Below are 19,437 nucleotides of genomic sequence, written 5' to 3'. Positions count from 1 at the left end.
TTTATTTCCAAAAAATAAGTCATATCAGGTGGCCAAAAAAAAAAAAAAAGTATGTAATCTCTCAGGAGATGCTTTTAAAGGCACAATGCAGAACACTGGGTAGAAAAAGATTTCCTTGCAGAGTGGTAAAGTATTTAAAATGGGAAGACAGGGGTGGAGCACAGATCATGATAATGGCGATGTTCGTAATAACACTCAGAATCACAGCACTGAATGAGCCCTGGTTTGTGCCAGACACATTACATGTGGATTAACTCATTTAGTCCTCGCAACGATCCTGCCATAATTATTACTCTCATTATCGTTCATCTTTACAAAGGGGATTGGAGTGGGGAGAGGTAACGGATCTTGCCTGTGGCCAGGGGCAGAGCTAAGATTTCAACCCAGGCAGGCTGGCTCTAGGGCTTATATTTCTAAACCACTGTGCCTTTTCCTCCTTGAAAACAAAAGGAGAGAAAAGTGGAGAGAAACCCCGAGGAGGAGGAGGAGGAGGAGGAGGAAGAAGGGCAAGAGGAGGAGGAGGAGGAAGGGGAAGAGGAGGAGGAGGAAGGGGAAGAGGAGGAGGAGGAGGAAGGGGAGGAGGAGGAGGAGGAGGAGGAAGGGGAGGAGGAGGAGGAGGAGGAAGGGGAGGAGGAAGAGGAGGAGGAAACCAAAGAAGAGAGCCAGGCCTGAGGTTCTTAAACACCAGACTCTTGGAAACAGTCCCCTGCTGAACTAACTATTGCTGGGGTGTGGCCCTAGTCTGCTGCCTATGACTCTAAGTCATGATGCATTTGGTGGGAAAAGGAAAATCATTCTGTGGTTCTATGTGAAAAGGTCAACTAGTCTCAAAAGACAAGAGGAATTCCTCCTGCACACAGTCAGCTCAGAGGGAAATAAATCCTGAGCCATCTGACTCCAGCGAGACCCTCTGACACTTGTCCTGCACGCAAGCAGGATTCTGGAGCATCAGCACTCGGCTGATTCCGTGTTTGGTTCTCTCATTCACAGATTCAACAAATAAATGAACATAGCCGTGTTTCTCAGATTTTCTTTTTCATAGAAAATTTAGGAGAAATGTCAACTTCAGAAATTCTGAAGTTCAATTGTAGGAAAATATTTCAGTTAGTTTTAAAAACTTGTCATTCAAGTGAAAACACAAAAAAGGTCTACCGTTCGCAGACTCCCCAGAACTTCACACTGTGCCCATGAAGCTCAGTTGAAGGAACAAAAAGATGGAACCCGTGCCGTGCACAGGGATGGAGGGCCAGTTTACAGAGATGAGGCAAAGTCAGTATCTCCTCTCAAAGTCTCTGCCAAAGAGGGATTCCATAGATAGACCACACCACAGAGAAAGGGAAGATGACGATAGGGACACAAGGACACCATGCTGTGGGATCCAGACAAGAGTGTGAATGAGATGGTGGATCCATCAAGAGGTACATGGAGACACCAGCACAAGCAGAAGTAGAGGGGTGTTGCCTTCTCCCCACATCCTCACCAACTTTTATTAATTCTTGTATTCCTTTTTTAAATTTTGTTCTAATTAGTTTTACATGACAACAGAACGCATTTTGACATATTGTATACAACAGAGCACAACTTCTCATTCCTCTGGCTTTACACGATCCAGAATCACACTGGTCGTGCAATCATACATGTGTACAGGGTAATAATGTTCAACTCATTCCACCATCCTACCCACCCCAAACCCCTCCTCTCCCCTCACTCCCTTCTGCCCGATCCAAAATTCCTCCATTCTTCCCTAGCATGCCCCTCCCCCATTATGGATCAGCATCCACACATCAGAGAAAACATTCGACCTTTAGTTTTTTGAGATTGGCTTTTTTTGCTTAGCATGATATTCTCTAGCTCCATTCATTTACCTGCAAATGCCGAAATTTTGTTCTTCTTTAAGGCTGAGTAATATTCCATTGTGTATATGTACCACATTTTCTTTATCCATTCATCTGTTGAAGAGCACCTAGGTTCATCCCATAATTTAGCTATTGTGAATTCAGCTACTATAAACATTGATGTGGCTGTGTCACTGTAGTACACTGATTTTAAGTTCTTTGGGTGTTCTTGATAATTGCCATTCTGACTGAGTGAGATGGAATCTCAGTGTAGTTTTAATTTGCATTTCCCTGACTCCAGTGGTGTTTAACACTTTTCCATATATTGGTTCATCATTCATATTTCTTCTTTTGAGAAGAGACTATTCAGTTCCTTCATCCTTGTATTGACTGGGTTATTTGTTTTTTTGGTGTTAAGCTTTTTGAGTTCTTTGTATATTTTGGAAATTCATGTACAGGTGGCAAAGATTTTCTCCCATTCTGTAGGCTTTCTCTTCATGCTCTTGATGGTTTCTCTTACTGTGAAAAAGCTTTTTAGTTTGAGGCCATCCCATTTGTTGATCTTTTATTTTATTTCTTGTGCCTTAGGAGTATCGTTCAGGAAGTCAGTTCCTGTGTCAGTGTGTTGAAGTGTTGGACCATTTTTTTCTTCTAGTAGGTGCAGGGTTTCTGGTCTAATTCCTATGTCTTTGATCCACTTAGAGTTGAGTTTTGTGCATGGTGAAAGATAGGGGTTAAATCCATTCTGTTACTCATGATTTTCCAGTTTTCCAGAGGGGTTGCACTGGCAAATTGGCACAATGCCTCTGGAAACCAGTATGGAGATTCCTCAAAAAACTAGGAATAGAACCACCATTTGACCCAGTTATCCCACTCCTTGGCATATATCCAAAGGATTTAAAATCAGCATACTACAGTGACACAGCCACATCAATGTTTATAGCAGCACAATTCACAATAGCTAAGCTGGAGAACCAAACAAGAGGCCCATGAACAGATGAATGGATAAAGAAATCATAGTATATAAACACAGTGAAATATTACTCAGCCATAAAGAAGAATGACTTCATGACATTTGCCATTAAATGGATGGATCTGAAGAATATCATGCTAACTGAAATAAGTCAATCTCAAAAAACCAAAGGTTGAAATTTTTGCTGATGGAAGATAAACCACAATAAAGGAGCAGGGGGAAGAAAAGAAGAGAAGTTCAGTAGTTTAGACGAAGGGGAACAAAAGGAAGGGAGGAAGTGTAGGAATAGGAAAGGCAGTAGAATAAAATGTAATATAATTTTCCTGTGAATACATATAAAAATACCTAAGTGAATCCCACCATCATGCCCACCCACAAGAATGGGGTCCCAATTAGAATAAAATATATCCAATGCTTGTATAATTGCATCAAAATGGTTTCTACTGCCATGTATAACTAGGAAGAACAAATAAAATTAAATTAAAAAAAAAAAACAAAAAAAAAAAAACACAAGGGCGGAAGCCAGAGCTCAAACCAAGAGAGCCCCCTAGCTGGAGGGAGGGTTGCCTAGTAGAGAAATGGAACCTGAGCTGGAAAGAGTGTGTAATTTTGTCTAAACCCAAGATAGGCAAGGTAGAGGATTAATCCTGACTCTGCAGACATGACAGTCATCCAAGATTATGACGAGGGGGTGATGTGACCACAACTGGACCCTGCAGTCTGGCTGGGAGAGCTGGCTATGACACTGTGAGTATCCGTGGGGGTGTCAAGTCACCAGGGAAGAAGGGACAGATTTGAGTCCTGTTGCCCAGGTGGAACCTGCAGGAGGGGCCACTGCTCAGCAAGGGGAGGATGGGGCAGGTGGAATCAGAGGAGGCCTCGAATGGCAAAATCCAAAAGGAAGGTGATTATGTCACTTGGAGGATGAAAGGATATCTGAGGAGTGAAGTGGATTTGAAAGGGTAAACGGTGAAGTCCATGTTGGATGAGTGAGTAGATCACTCCGGTGGAGATGTTCTACAGGTAGTTAGTTGTACATCAAAGATGAAAGCAAACTAAGTGGCTATCCCACAGAGACCCAGACATGAAATTCATGGCAAAAGTTTAAGATTCAGAAATGTGTGCTTTCAGACCCATGTCTTAAGGTATCTTGATTCTAGGATTCCCACACATACCTTTTTTTTTTCAATCATCCCAAGCCAGTCTTCTGGAACCATAACCTTTTTCCATGTGTATAAATGAGGGGACTTCAAAAACATGCTCAGTGAAACCAGGAAGTGACTTCGATGTGGAAGGTATCTAGCTGGCCACAGAACATAGTCTCTCCCAAAACAAAATGTTTTAGACTTAAAAGAATCCGAAAAGCAAAACTTGCATAAATGTGGGGGTGTATGTATATTGTGTCTATACACACCCATGTAGCTACATACATGCATACATACATAAATAAAATAAAAATTTTCTCCAGTCCTTCATACTTAAGGCGAAGGCTATGTAGATGGCTAAATAAAGTGACCAACCATTAGTTTTATCCAGACGAGTGTTTGTTTGTAACAGTTTTCCTAGTGTAATCAGAAGAATTACAAATAGCACCTCTTTCTCAGTCAAGTGTCCTGAGAATACATTAATTGCCATTCTTCTGATAGTTACAAGGTATTTGACTTTAATACATAACCATTTTGTTCCTTTGATTTTCCAACCCTCCTCCCACACACTCTTTGACCCTTTAATATTATCATGTTTAGCAGAAGACCAAATCTGCAATCTTCCTCTTGGAAAAGATCAATCCATCCTTCTGCCTAGTGACTTAGATGTGAAATGCCAAAGTTACAGATGCCAAGTCCTCCCAGGGGCCTTTTTAACTGTGGCACATGTACTTCTACTTCACTATCATCCTATGAACCCTAGTGATCTGTGTAGAAGTTTTGCGTTCCCAGAATATTTTGTTATCAGCAATGGATGCCCATGTCCATAAAGTACATGTGACAAACACCCATGACGTGAAATGCATGTGCCGTGAAAACTCTGATGGAGTTGACCACAGTTCCCTGGCTTGGGAAATTTGTACTCTCTAGATATGTGTAAAACATGATAAGCTTTTCAGCAGTGTCTTTATAATTCACAACTCTCCAACAGTGAGTTAGAAAACTTGTCACAAAGACCAAACTCTCCAATTCTTGCAATGGTAAGCAGCCCAATCTCACACTGGCTACTTCTCTGTTACATCAACTTAACAAATGAATATATTCTGGTTCTATTCCAGAAGAACCATAAGAAATAGATTCAGAGTGCTATCATTATGGTGATTTTATTAAACCGTAAACCATGTACCTTGGTGCTACTTACATTTGTTCAACGTGTTACACTGGCACTGGATTACACTAATATTATTTTGGCATTACTGTTACATAGATTAACTTTCATTTACCATCTCTTTTTCAAGTCTTAATTTCATACTTATGCATTTTCTTATGATTAATCATTTTACACGAGAAAATAACACTTTTTTTTTCCACACTGCAGCCTTTTTTGGAAAATACCTCAATGAATATAATGGCAGCTACATCCCTCCTGGGTGGCGAGAATGGCTTGGATTAATCAAGAATTCTCGTTTCTATAATTACACTGTTTGTCGAAATGGCATCAAAGAAAAGCATGGATTTGATTATGCAAAGGTAATTTTCAGACACTTTTACACTGCATCAATTTACTTTGTGCATAATGGGGGAAAGCCATTTTCAGTGAGTTAAACTATCCACAAGATTGGCTTTCTATCTTCTCACAATGTTTGAATGAGAAATTTTAAGGTAATTTTCAACTCTAGGCAAGAAAAAGACTCACGAGGAGCACTGCCTTTGTGTAGTGGTTTTTTTCCCCTTATTAGGATGGAGGTAATCAGTCCTTGATGAAAGTATCATCAAGAAAATCATAATCCTCTGCCCTGTCTGGTGTTAATTTTTGTTTCTCCCTCTCTCCAGAGGACTTGTCCACATAACCAAATGTTCATCTTGTGCTGTTTTGCTTTTCAATGGGGTAAAAGTATATTTTGTCTGTGGCTTCAGACATAGATGTAAAAATAAGAGCAGACAAGTGTAATAATTAAAGGTTGGGAAACCACATTCCTTGTTTTCACTCCTGTCTGACCAAGCTTAGTATATGTGACAAGGACACCTGCCCCATGGCAATGAGAGTCCACACAAGTCTCAAGGACTATCAATCAGGATTTTCAAATCCGTTCATGGAAACCAAAAGGTAGCTGATGTGTTCCAGGGTTTTCTAACAAGAGGAGACTGGATTTGACTTAGAAATTCACAGAGGTGTTGTGATTGCTTACTTAAATTTTTTTTCAGATCGTAAGAGTAAAAGGGATGATATCTTTGAATTTAGTCTGAAAGACCCCCTTCCCTTCTAGCCGTATCCATGGCATCCTCATTTACCTAAAAGAAGCTGAGAATCAACTCTCATCTAGCAACCCTCCCAGCAGGCACTTGGTAGAAATAGAGAGGGAACTTGACTTAATGTGGTTGGCACATGGCTGTCTTTGTGCTTGGCCTGATTTGAGCGCAGGGGACTTGGAAGGAGATAAGGTATAAGTCCTGATCGTTCATACCCTTCGGAACACAATGAATGCAAATGAATTCACAAACATTGCTAATAGACTTCTAGACTCATCAAAGTTGAGAGCTGGCAGGGACCTTGGAGGCAAATGTGAGCGATGTCCTCATTTTACAAGATGAAGAAAAAGCAGCCCAGAGTGGTTCCACCACTCACACACCCCAGGTCACTTCCCGGGTTGTGGCTACAATCATTGCATGCAAAGGATGCGTGCCACATGCACTAATTGTCACTGCTATCGCTTTCTATCTGTGGGGATGCTTTTCATGCTCCTTGTTCAAGCTATTAACCTTTCATTCCCTGTTGTCCTAAGAAGAGCAAAGTAATCAAGATTCTTTCCAAATACTAAATCAGCCTAACTTGCTCATTATCACAGCAGATTAAGTGTCAAAGACAACTGTGTCCAGGAAAAAAAAAAAGAAAGAAAAGAAATAAAAACAGATACCCCCATGAAGGAAGAGGGCAGCCTGTGGACTTGTCCTAACAATGACATGTGACACAGATTTCGTCCCCTGAGCACTGCTTTTGCAGCTGTGCTGGTCCTTAAATCCACAACATGTGACTAGCCATGCCTGGAAGTCTTTGACATTGTGAAGGTTGCCTCGGACCTTCTGAATAAAGTTTATACTGAAGCTCCAGGCCAGTGATACACACTTAGAGGAAGCAGGTGGTTTGATTTAAGTTTTCATCTTTTCTTTCTTCCTGCCCCCCCACCCCCACAGACTTGCATCAGTCCCCTGACAGTGGGTTAAGTCATTTTATTAGCAAGTCAGGCTCTAATCCCAGCAGCTGTATTACTTTAGTTGTGCAATTAACACAGCATAATCTGCAGGAAATCAACTGCTCCCCATATTTAAGTGTTTCAAATAAATTAATTGATAAAATGTTGCCACTCCCAGATTTTGGTCATGGATTTGATTAGCCATCATTGTGTTATTCCCACAGGTGGACACTTAATTTGAAGAAAAGATCCTTTCTTGTGTTTGTGCCCTTGTGTGTGCATGAGCGCACGCATGCGTGTGTATGTGTGTGTGTGTGTGTGTATGTGTCTGTGTGTTCTGCAACTGTGAATTTGAAGTGGGTGTGGGTGTTTCCTGCCCTTGAAGTAATTAAAATTTTTGCCAACGAATTACATCAACAAAACCTGAGAATGAAATATATATCCGGTGCTTCGTGTTTGCTAGCGCTTGTATTGCCAGGTCTGATCATTATCTTGGGCAAACACAACTTGCCTTTTTTCTTCCCTAATTGCTAAATTGTGCATTACTTAAAATACATTTTTGTTTTGCATGTCACTAAGCCAGCAACCCTCAAAATTAACTAGCAACTGATTTTTGTCTTTTCTTGAAGATGTTTTGCTGCCTCTGAAGGTACCTTCTTCTTTCCTGCTGTCAACCTTACCTCTTCGTTCAGTGAGCCGCTTCTGAGGAAAGCAGTATTCAAATGTGATCTGATAAATGTCACCTTTTGTAATTTTTGTTTTGTGTCAAATGTATGTTTCAGGACTACTTCACAGACTTAATCACTAACGAGAGCATTAATTACTTCAAAATGTCTAAGAGAATGTATCCCCATAGGCCCATTATGATGGTGATCAGCCACGCTGCGCCCCACGGCCCCGAGGACTCGGCCCCACAGTTTTCACAACTGTACCCCAATGCCTCCCAACACATGTGAGTAAAACATCAAAGCTGGGCCTGACAAATATGGCCTTTACTTTGCTCCCCACTTGATCCTCACCTTTACCCCCTTTCCTTCCACACTGTGTGTCCCCAAGGCAGAAATGCCAGGGTCCATTGTGAGAGACTGATAAGTGCAGATCACTGAACAGACAGAGCCACCAGGCCTGACCTATCAGCCTTATCTAGATGGTTTGGGAATCACGTTTACCAGCAGCTCAAGAAGAGGCTCATCAGGTGAATGGGGGCAATTTTTACCTAGAGTTCCCATTCATTGTCTTAAGGAATACTCATGCATATAATCTAATAATATTAATAATAATAATAATCAAACCGTCTGCTTTTCCTAGCAGCAGAATGGCCACGCAGGTCTGGCTAAGGAAACGCGGGTTTATTTTCTGGGTGAATACTGTAGCAGCTTTGCTGCAGATGTGCAATTAGGATCTGCAGAAGGCAGCTGGAGAGGCTCACCCAGGAGGCCTTCTCAGGTCAAGGTTTTAAAATAACCTGCTGTTTCTTTTTGAGAGGCAGGAGTCTCCTCTGAGAAGAGGGGGTAAGGAGTGCAGGGGGGAGGCGGGAGAGAGGGAGCAGAGAGCTGTAGCATGCCAGGGATGGAGAAGCCTGGGTGCTTTGGCAGCAAAGAACATGATTTTGTTGACTCTGTCAACACAGTTTCTTCCTAATCATTGCAATCAATATGCAGTCTTCCACACAGAGCAACTGGCGCTGGGTCTGCTGAAAGCTTGCCCGTTAGAAAGGCAGGGAGCAGGAAATTGATATCTATTTCCTTTATCACCCAACCTCCAAAATCGGTTTTTAATCTATTTGTGCTTAAATACCATTCATTTCCATCCATGCTGACTTTATAGACAAGTTCCCAGACAGAAAAAAAACTCATGAAAATAGATAACTTCTGAAGGTATAGTTGCTGGCCATTATGATATATAATGGAGAATTTTTCTTCTTTTTTTATCTCATAACTAATTGACTAATGATTCCTAATCAGGGAAATATAGATTATCTTTATCATATCAAGTGATTGAGATTAGAAAGAAGGAGTCCAGAACTGAGTTGACTTAGGAATTAACAGTAAATATGTGAAGCCCGAGGTGGGAGACCTACTGAGCATGCCGGGGAAGTTAGAGGCTAGAAATGTTTTATTACAAAAAAATATATATGAACCAATATAAAAAAGGCTGCCCCAGGAACTGGGGACTCTCCTCTGGATGAGTCATTGTATTGGGGAATCAACCCCACGGGCAAATACACAAGCGTCTGAAGACCTTACCCACATATAACTCTGCAACTCAATTCTTGAATGAAGCCACTTAGAGGCTCTCTATTACAATTCACATACATATTTACTAACCAGCTGAGTCAGTGAAGGGAAAAGGTCTTTTAGGTTTCTTCTCTACCCTGAAACCCACATTTTCCCTCTTCTTTTGAATCAGAAAATACTTTGTATAGTTTCCTTTGTTGTATTAGCAGAATCCCAGCCTAAGGTTACTTTCTTCAACCATAAACCTTACAGGTGTTTCCCTAAATTTGAAGAGAGGGGGTTGATAAAATATGGTGTTTTTATGGTTCCTTAGAAGTCAGTCTGCCTTTGAAGCTTCAAGGTAAGGTCCTAAGCCTACGGGAAAATCAGCCCCAGGTCAAAAGGTTCTGACAATTCAGTTGCATGTCCAGACAGTAATTGCAAGAGGAGAGGACTCTGTAGAGTTCTCAAGGCCTCAACAATAACTTCGAAGGAAAAAACAAGCATAGCAAAAATTCTATTTAGCTCCACAAATGTTTGAGTGATGACCGTTTTACCATACAGCATGATGCAAAGATAGGCATGAGGAAGACACTATGACTGACACTGAGAAATCTGTAAACTAGGGCGGGGGTGGTGCACAGAGACCTGCAGTCCAAATCCAGCTTGCCACCAGCTTTGTTAATAAAGTTTTATTGAAAACAAACATGAGTTCATTTACATGTCATCTACGGCTACTTTTGAGATACAACAACCAAGGACTTAGAGCAGATACCATATGACCTGCAAAGCACAAAATATTTGCCATTTGCTCCTTTTCAGAATAAGTTTGCCCTGACCCCTGCTTTAGAGAGAAGATAAGCAAGTGTCCAAACAGTCACATCACTAGTAGTACTCCAAGTGGCAAGTACAGAGCAGGCATTCCTGGGTCTGGGGAAGTTTGGAGCAAAAGCATTTACATTGGGGTTGGGGGACAGGCAGGAAAATTTCATGAACCAAGAGGCATTCAAATTGGGCTTCAAAGGATGGAGAAAATTTCTTGCAAATGAGCCTACTGACATTAGGTAGATGATTTCAGGAAGAGAATAAGGCACAGACAAGTTTCACCATTTTAGTGGGGCAATCTAAGATGTGAGTTAGGAATCAGAGAACAGGGTACAAATAAAATAGTACAGGATAAAGCTCAAAAGAAAACAGTTGCAAAATATTGGGAACTTCAGTGAATTTGTCTGTAACTACAGCACTAACAAAATAAAAGTTGAATTGAATGTTTTCTCAAGTCATTTCACGTGAATAGCTTCAATTATTCCTTTTTAGTTCAAACGAACCAACTGTGTCCTTACCATTGACTCTATTAAGTAAAATATACACAAGTGAAAAAAATTCAGGCCTTAGAAGTAAGCAAGCCTGGTGTCCTATCTTACCTGCCTTCACTAATCCTATGAGCAGCTTCTTTAGCCTTTCAGATCCTCCGCAGTGTCATCTGTGAAATGGAGATAATATCAGCACCTTGATATGCTATCATAAACAAAAAGAGGGATAATATAAGTAAAATCTCCATCTAAGGCCTGGGACATAGAAGCCACTCTAAAACTGTTAATTCACCTTGATCCTTGCTATTAAGATGAATTATATGCAACTGGGCAATATTTGACCTATGCAGTTTCCATGATGGTACACGCCTGTAATCCCAGCTGCCTCAGGAGGCTGAGGCAGTAGAATCACAAGTTCCACACCACCCTTAATAACTTAGCAAGACCCTGTCTCAAAATAAAAAAATAAAATAAAAAAGGGCTGGAAATGGGACCCAGTAGTAGAGCATCATGGGTTCAATCTTCAAACCACCCAACCCCCCAAAAAAGTACAATTTCATACTGTTCAACTTACGGTTTAGGAGGAAGCAGCTAAAAAATGACAAGTCAATATTTGCCCATGATGACCTGGCAAATCTCTTGACAAGCTAAGACTACATTGTGATCAGTCTCTCACATCTGGCCATTCTAAAAACTCAGACAGGATAAGCACCAATATGGGCCATATGATCTTCTCCAGGTGCACTGTGGGCGATCACCCTTAGCCACAGAAAATGAAAATTCATGTGGTTGACTGGGTCTCAACTTCTCTTTGCCACCAAAGCCCAGAGATTTGTGCACCTAGAATGTGGAGATCTGCTGTGTCTCCAACAGCCTCTGGAGCTTGAATTCCTAGCATCTTTGTTGTAAAGGTCCCTCCAGCAGCTGCTGGAGGATGGGGCTGGGAATGAGTGTACATCCCACATCATAGGGAGTGCAGTGCACAGGTTCAGAGTTCAGTCCTCAGACAAAAGAAGTGAGACAAATTGAAGACAAGCTGCCGATTGTGGTACATAGAGCTACTCAATGGCCAGCTTCCTCAGCAAAAACATTAGTAACACGCGCAAGCAATAGGATGCAAGAAGTTAAGTACTTTGCAGAAATATTTGGCAGGCGCTGCACAAACAGCAAGGAGCTATAGACTCTCCCCCGTTGTGGGGCAGCTAGCAACGTGAACATTTTGCTTAGGTCTTCTTCCTAGGTGGTCAAGCATCGTTCAGATCCCTTTTATCCAGTCTTGGGTTATAGCTCTCTGACCTTCTCAGACTGGAGCGAATGGATCATGTTTCCACGGTGTTTGCAAAGAGAGAAAGCTGGTTCAAGATTGGCATGTTGGCTTTACAAACTGAAAGGAGAGGTTATGCCTACCAATTAAGAATGAGAATGAGTTATCGCCTACTTGTTGCATGGGGAACTGTTAATCAGACAGTAGCTCAGGCAATCATGGCCTCCCAGGAATCTGAGGAAGCCTCTATCATAAAAATAGTCATCCAGGGGCAGGGGATGCAACTCAGTGGTAGAGAACTTACCTAGCAGGCTTGAGACCCTGAGTTCAATTCCCAACTCAGCAAAAAGAAAGGAAAAAAATACACATAATAATCTTTACCATAAAGTCCTTCCCAATGTTTAAGACTGTCATACTTCTCAGTGAGTTTTCTCCTCAGTTGTGACAATAGGCACTGAATCTCTGGGAACCCAGGATCCCTTACCACCTGCTAGTAAGTAATGCCCCTAGCAACCTTGAAAAAATATTGTCGTTATTCCAGTTCAAAAGTTGTTTCTTCCCATACTTGGAAAACACACACACACACACACACACAGAAAGGTTTAAGTGAACTTATAATCTTGGAAGAATGTCCACTAATTGGCAAGAACTTAAAAATAGAGCTTTTGGTTAAACAAAGTATGTCAGAGAAAAACACCTCTCTGTAAGCTATAGATCAACGTTTTTCAAACACCTTTGTTATCTAAAGCTGCAAAATATGTTGCCTTGCCTTAAAAAGAATTTGCACATTCTGGGTTGGGGATATAGCTCAGTTGGTAGAGTGCTTGCTTTGCAAGCCCAAAACTCTGGGTTCAATCTCCAGCACTACAAAAAAAAAAAAAAAAAAAGAATTTGCACGTTCTTAACTTATTTCTTCCATAAATACATAAAAGGAGGTGCTTGTAAGATTAGAAAATTTAAAGTTCTCCATACAAATTTCTCGTTTGGAGAGAACTAATTGCTCCCTTTCTATATCCCTACCCTGCTTTTCTCTTATACTTGACTACATATCCGGGTTTACCCAGATCCCCAAGATTGAACTATACAACTCCAGGGGGCAGCATTCAAATAAAATGTCAAGAATGGAACCCTAAACCTACACAGTCCCCAGGGCAGGGACCTAAGCCTTTTATCTCTTTACCTCCCAGGTCCTGGTGGGCATGGCTCCTGACATACTTAGTAGTTGCAAAAGTTAACATTGTTTATCAAATGAATAATGTTAACCTCATCAGCTGACCTTAAAAGATTTTAAGACAATGTTGAACCATTTAAATATTGGGTTTTATGAATTACAAAGATCCTAGAGATAAATCCAATTTCTAACTTTTTAAGTGAAAGCCCAATGACTTTTTCCAGGTCACATGAGTAGTTCAAGACAAAGCTGGACCTAGTTATCTTCCTACTACACAGGTTTGCTCAGTTCACAGTACAGACACAATTAATATTCTAATTTGCAGCATCATTAAAAGACTTTCAAAATTATTTTATTACTATAATTGAGATATTTGGTATTATGCTGCATGTTTTCAGATGTTACCTATCTAAAGATATTTGTAGTCAGGTGAGGGATATCTCCATAAAGCCAATTAAGTGAGTTTAATTTTAGTGAAAACCAAGATGGTGTGCCTTTGGGAGATTCAGTATAGAATTTCCAATTTAATGCTGTGCATGTGTGTGTGTTTTAAATCTGTATAACTGGCTTATTCTGAGAATTGAGACCTATTTCATTTTTCTGTGAATGATGTTCCTGCTACCAGTGTTCTTTAAGAGTTCCATTATTAGGATTTTTGTTGTTGTTCGAGACTAACTAACAAATGAAGACAACACATGTTCAAATGCAAGACTTGAGAAGTACATCTATTTTCGCTGGAATGACAGCAAAGGCCATCGGCAGTAAAAATGAATTGCTAAGTTCTTTGCAATTCCCCAAATATGGGCTTAATATACAACATGTGCATTTCTTGAAACTATTAGTTTTCAGTAAGTTTGCCATTATTCTCCTAAAATATCACCATCAAAAAGAAAGGTGAAAAAAAAAGGGTGACATTATTGATTTTCAGGATTCTTATTCCTGTTCTGTCAATAAGAAATGCTGGAAAGAAAAGCAAACCCCAAAGAGAATTGGCACGATGGTAAAGGTCAAATTTACAAGTGCAGGGGTTCAGGAGTCTGTGACCCGGTATGCTGAGCAATACATCCCAACAAGCAATGACAAGTGAGAAGCAATATGCAAGGAAGCCTCTGGGGAAAGATTAAACTTTTAAATTCAGCAGTAGTCTATGGAGGATTACAGGTATGTGAGTTTAAGGGCTAGAGTGCACAGGTCTGGGTATAAACCTAATCTAGCAAAGTCTTACCAGGCCGGGCATGGGAGACTGAACTTCTAAATAGATTTTTTTTAAAGAAAGCAACAGAAACTCAAAAAGGACTCTCTGGTCCTTTGTCCTCTTAATTCTAAAGCAGCAGCCAGTGTTCTCTCCCTTTCTGCAGATGCATCCAATGTGCCCAGGAGGGTCAGACTTCATTCTGTATTTGCAACAAAGGACAACATTAAGCAACTGGTGGGAGGCACCTCAGTGAGAAGCAGAAGCTGCTAGTATTTTAAATTGGGATGAAGGCTCAATTTTAAACTTAAGTTCTTTTTTGTTTGTTTGTTTTTTGTTTTTTTTCCGGTGCTGGGGATTTGAACCCAGGGCCTTGGGCTTGAGAGGCAAGCACTCTACCAACGGAGCTATATCCCCAGTTTTGACAGGAAAAAATATGCGTATCAATCTTCTTCTTCTTCTTTTTTTTTTTAATAATACTGGGGTTTGAATCCAGGGGCACTTAACCACTGAGCTACATCCCCAGTCCCTTTTTATATTTTAGAAACAGGGTCTCACTAAATTGCTTAGGGCCTCCCTAATTTGCTGAGGTTGACTTTGAACTTGAGATCCTTCTGCCTCAGCGTCCTTGGGCAGCTGGGATTACAGGCATGCCCTACCACACCTGGCTTAATGGTTGGGATTTTGAGAGGCTTTGTGATGCTATGATTCAGGATGGGGGATCCATGTGACGTTATAGAATCACTAGCCAAGAGCTGCCACATCTGGGTACTTTCTCATTTGTAAAATGGATCAAGATGCCCTAATGGGTGATTGGTAAGCCACTTCCCAGTTACCTGGAAGTAGGAGTATATTATGGTCCCAGAATTACTCTTATCTTTTAACCCTCATAAGAACTCTTCAGAGTTGTTATTCCCATTATATAGAGGAGGAAACAGAGCCTTGGACCAAGTGGAAAAAAGAATCACATTCCAGTAAGTAACAGAATTGGGAGGAAAATTTGGATCTGAGCCCAAAACATTCTGGAAGGGCCAAATGTGCAGTTTTTCCACTTTAACTTAAAACAGTTCCCCACTTCTTCCAGTGGCTTGTGTTCCAGCTGACAGTTCCAGGCCCTGTTTGAATAATTTTAAGTCAATCCTTAGTTAGGGAAGCAAGACTTAATTATCACTGGGGGACAGAAGGCTGCATCTTCAAGGAATTTGGCAGATCTCAGCAGGAGGCAACCACAGGTCTTTGGCAAAAGATCACTTTTCAACAACATTGTCAATTCCAGCAACCCTCGACCTTCCACCTGCAGGCCCCTGAACAGCTGCTGTTCTGGGGGAAAGCAGTGACAGTCTGTTTTCCTTTAAAAGGCAAAGGCAACCCACCCCCACTGCCACTGCACTGCCCCAGTGGGATCCCTGCCTCCATAGCATCCCCAGAACCTGAGGTCATCTCCCGTATCTAGAAATTAAGAAAAATAAAGAAGTAGGGGACGGCTTTGACAACAGACCCTGAACTCTCCCTTTTAATATAAGCCAGATTGAACATATGTCATTCTGTAAATCCAGGAGTCCAATTGAGGCTTGTAATTTGCTGCAACCGTCCCTCTTCCTCGAAGGGAGATGGGACTAGGCCAAGCACATCAAGGTAACTGGTGCAAGATATAATTTGCCCACAGTGAGCCTGTGTGTCAGTTCCCTATTGTAATTTCTATTTGCATTGAGGTTTTGTGGTTTTAAAAAAGTCAACTAGATTTATTTTTAAATTAAGCTAACCCAACATCAAAGGAAATAAGAGAGGGATGTTTATTATAAAGAAACCCTGGCTAATCTTTTATAGCTGTGTTCTTTTTCAGGGCACGTATCAGCAAATAGTTAGGGGACCTTTCACGACCAACTTGCTGTATTTTCATAACCTCAAACTACCCCCATGGGTGGAAAACCCTTTTTGAAGGGATTTGGAAGGCCCTCTCTGCTGCTTCTCAACCTCTTGATCTAATCCTGTTTGTAGCAAGACATGCTGCATCTAGGATAAAGAACACAGCGTCAGTCCCTACCTTCTTCCCTGCCCGCTTGGTTCACTTCTGGATACGAGGAACCTTTGCAGGGCCAAAAAATAGGACCATATGGTAGTCAGAAGAGTTTCTATTAAAAGCTTCTCTTTGAAAGAATGACAGATGATACCTGAAGATTTTCATTTATTTATTTATTTATTTTTATTTCATTTTATTTTACTGTGGACCTGAAGAGTTTTAATACTATAGGATTTTTTTTCAACCCAAATACTTATATGAAATGTATTTGTTTATTGGTTCATGAAGAAAACTCATGGACCTCAATCTTGGCCTGTTTAATTAATTATATGTGTAGTTCTTTCACCAGATTTTTTTGTTTTGTTTTGCTTTGGTGGTATTAGGGGTTGAACCCAGGGATGTTCTACTGCTGAGCTCCACCCTCAGCCCTTTGTTGTTACTATTATTATTATTATTGTTACTATCATCATAATTTTGAATTTTTGAGACAGAGTCTTGCTAAGTTGTTCAGGCTAGCCTTGAATTTGAGATCAAAACAGCTTTTTAAGAGAGGGCTGGGAAACCCAATTATAGATGAGCACATGGAGCCATACCCTCTTACCCACTCTAAAACTGTCCCCTTCGACGGAAGTTGGCTTACACTTCTAAGGCTTATTTTATATACTTTAAGAGACGGTGTCTCTGGGGTTGACTGGTATTTATGCTGTTGCCTTTCTGCCCAGGTAACCAGTGTTCGTGCTGATCATAACTGTCTAACAGGAAGGCTAATGGTGCCATACAAGCATTTTCTACTATATAAAGGGAGGTTCTGCAAATCCCCTAGCAGAAGAAAATGTGCATTTCTGTGGATCGGTGTGCGCGAGGTTGAGCCAGTGTACAACCATGTGTCTCAGAATCTCCATGTTTTTCCCCACAGGAAATTCACATCAGCTCCGAACCAGCAGTGTTCTATCATCTCCTGAAGTCACTGGGTGCAGAGTGACTGATTATTCCTCTAGTTTTATTAATATGAATATTGGCCCAGGGTTCCCTTTAGTCATCCTTATCCACAATCTTTCACTGATAGAATTCTCTCCAAAACAAAGAGGGCTAATCAGATTTCTCCATCAACACAGACTGCTGCTCACCCATTGAGACTAGCTGTTTGTGAAGTCCTGGTTTGGAAGCGCCCCTCACTTGATTTTTTTTTTCATTTTGTTAAAGGAAGTGAGCATTGGAATCCAGTTTGGATTCCACTCCTGAAAAATTGTAAATCTGGAGAAGTCATTTAACTTTGCTAAGTTTTGGTCTTCTCATCTATTCAATGAATATAATAAACCTATTTCCCAGGACATCTGAGATCATTAAAGGAGTTAATGGCATATAAAATACTTTGCACAATCCCAAACATATGGTAAATATTCCCAACACCTATGTACCTAATAATGTTTAAAGAGAAGATTCCATCGGGTTATAATCTAGCGGAGAATTCAAGTGTTAAAAAAAAAAATTCTGAGTTTAAAAATTGCTATAGCACGAGTTTGTACTTCAGGAGCACAAGGTGGTAGCATCTAATAGTTGAGGGAGTTGAACTTCAAAGGGAAGGCAAGATATTTTGTGGGTCCCCAGTGGAATTCATTTGACACCACTTGGATCTCTGTGATAGACTAAATACAGATTTGAACTAACCTATCCTAGACCACTAGGACCTACTTCCCTGTGGTTAATAAAAATCATGCCCTGTACCATTCTGATTTGTCTATGAAATGAATAGCTTTCATGGTATGCACATATATTGAAGACATAGTCTTGGCTATAATTCTAGTAAATGTAATTAATGGTTTTAATATACAGGATTAGGAATGAGAAAAACTCATGGAGATACATAAGTAATCAATAAAATGCTCTTAAGAAATTCGAGAGAAAAATGTGCTGAGACTGTGATTCATCTTCATTCCACATATTTGTGACTATATTTAATAGCCTAATTAGCAATAAAACTTTTATGAGTTAACATCACCCTGAGAACATTTCCTTCTGTATTACTGAGTTTTATCTGTAGCTTTGTAACATAACCATAATCGTGTTGATGAGTCTCTTACACATTTTATTTGATGAACCCAAACAAACTTGCACTAATAACATGTTCAACTGCCAATCTTGGTTTCATCTGTTTTAATTTATATACCTTCAGAGGGTAGATGTTTTGGGGGGTTGTGAGGACTTCAGATCTTCTTATAAACCAAAGAGGCGATACCTACAAGAGAAAAACACTCCAGCTGTGTCTAAATTGTCTTTCCTAAATGTGATTATTTCACAACCTTTAACTTAAGATATTTCCATAAATTGACTAAGTAAAAAATGTATGATAAGGTTTCTTTCTGGATGTTTTCAGAACTCCTAGTTATAACTATGCACCAAATATGGATAAACACTGGATTATGCAGTACACGGGACCAATGCTGCCCATTCACATGGAATTTACAAATGTTCTACAGCGCAAAAGACTCCAGACTTTGATGTCCGTAGATGATTCTGTGGAAAGGGTAAGCCTCACTTCTTTTGTATAGACCCATTCTTGCCGATCCTGTTCATTCATTTTCTTTACCAGCCTCATATTAAAGAGTGTTTGGTGACTTAGTCATGCCTCCTTTATCTTGTCCTTGTTTGTTTTTCTAGATTGGTTCTTAAGGAGCCAGTGACAGAAGAGAGAAAAATCAAAGCATCATAAATTAGGCCACACTCAGAAATAAAGTCAATAATGTAAATGACTGTCACAGGCCCAGAACAAGGCAATAGGGATTGGTGAGAAGTGTGGCAAGGTTAGAATTAAGTGCCCTATAGGGAGCAAGCAGCAACCCACAGCTCCCGCTAATTTTTGTCATGTAGAAATGTGCACCAAGTTTTCTGACTTTTAAAAAGAAGCCAAAAATACAAAAATTTTCAGTTGAAATTTTCTGAATTTTAAAATCAAATAAGACATGCCTAAGACTGGATCTACCTGGATCAGGCTGAGAGGCAGCCTGTTTTTAACCCTTGGTTATTAGTTTAAAAAAAAGGAATGAAATTAAGATTTGCCTTAGCAAGGGATTTTCAAACTAAAGTCTATAAAATTTGGTGGTGGAGGTTCTCTTGTGC

At 40.4% G+C, this 19,437-nt stretch overlaps 1 protein-coding gene across 4 annotated transcripts in view; it reads left to right on the top strand.

Annotated features, from left to right (window-relative positions):
- Sulf1 (sulfatase 1) overlaps positions 1–19,437 on the top strand; it is a 169,241-nt gene that overhangs the window by 108,973 nt on the left and 40,831 nt on the right. For all 4 annotated transcript variants that reach the window (XM_047517759.1, XM_047517770.1, XM_047517764.1 and 1 more), the window contains 3 exons: positions 5,332–5,483; positions 7,927–8,096; positions 18,695–18,845. In XM_047517759.1, coding sequence (XP_047373715.1) covers positions 5,332–5,483; positions 7,927–8,096; positions 18,695–18,845 — 473 coding nt within the window. The remainder of the gene's footprint in view (positions 1–5,331; positions 5,484–7,926; positions 8,097–18,694; positions 18,846–19,437) is intronic.

This window comes from Sciurus carolinensis, chromosome 1, assembly GCF_902686445.1.
Source record: "Sciurus carolinensis chromosome 1, mSciCar1.2, whole genome shotgun sequence".
In the NCBI taxonomy this organism is placed as follows: Eukaryota; Metazoa; Chordata; class Mammalia; order Rodentia; family Sciuridae; genus Sciurus; species Sciurus carolinensis.
The sequence above is the reverse complement of the archived record's forward strand: the minus strand, read 5'-3'. Positions and strand labels throughout refer to the sequence as shown.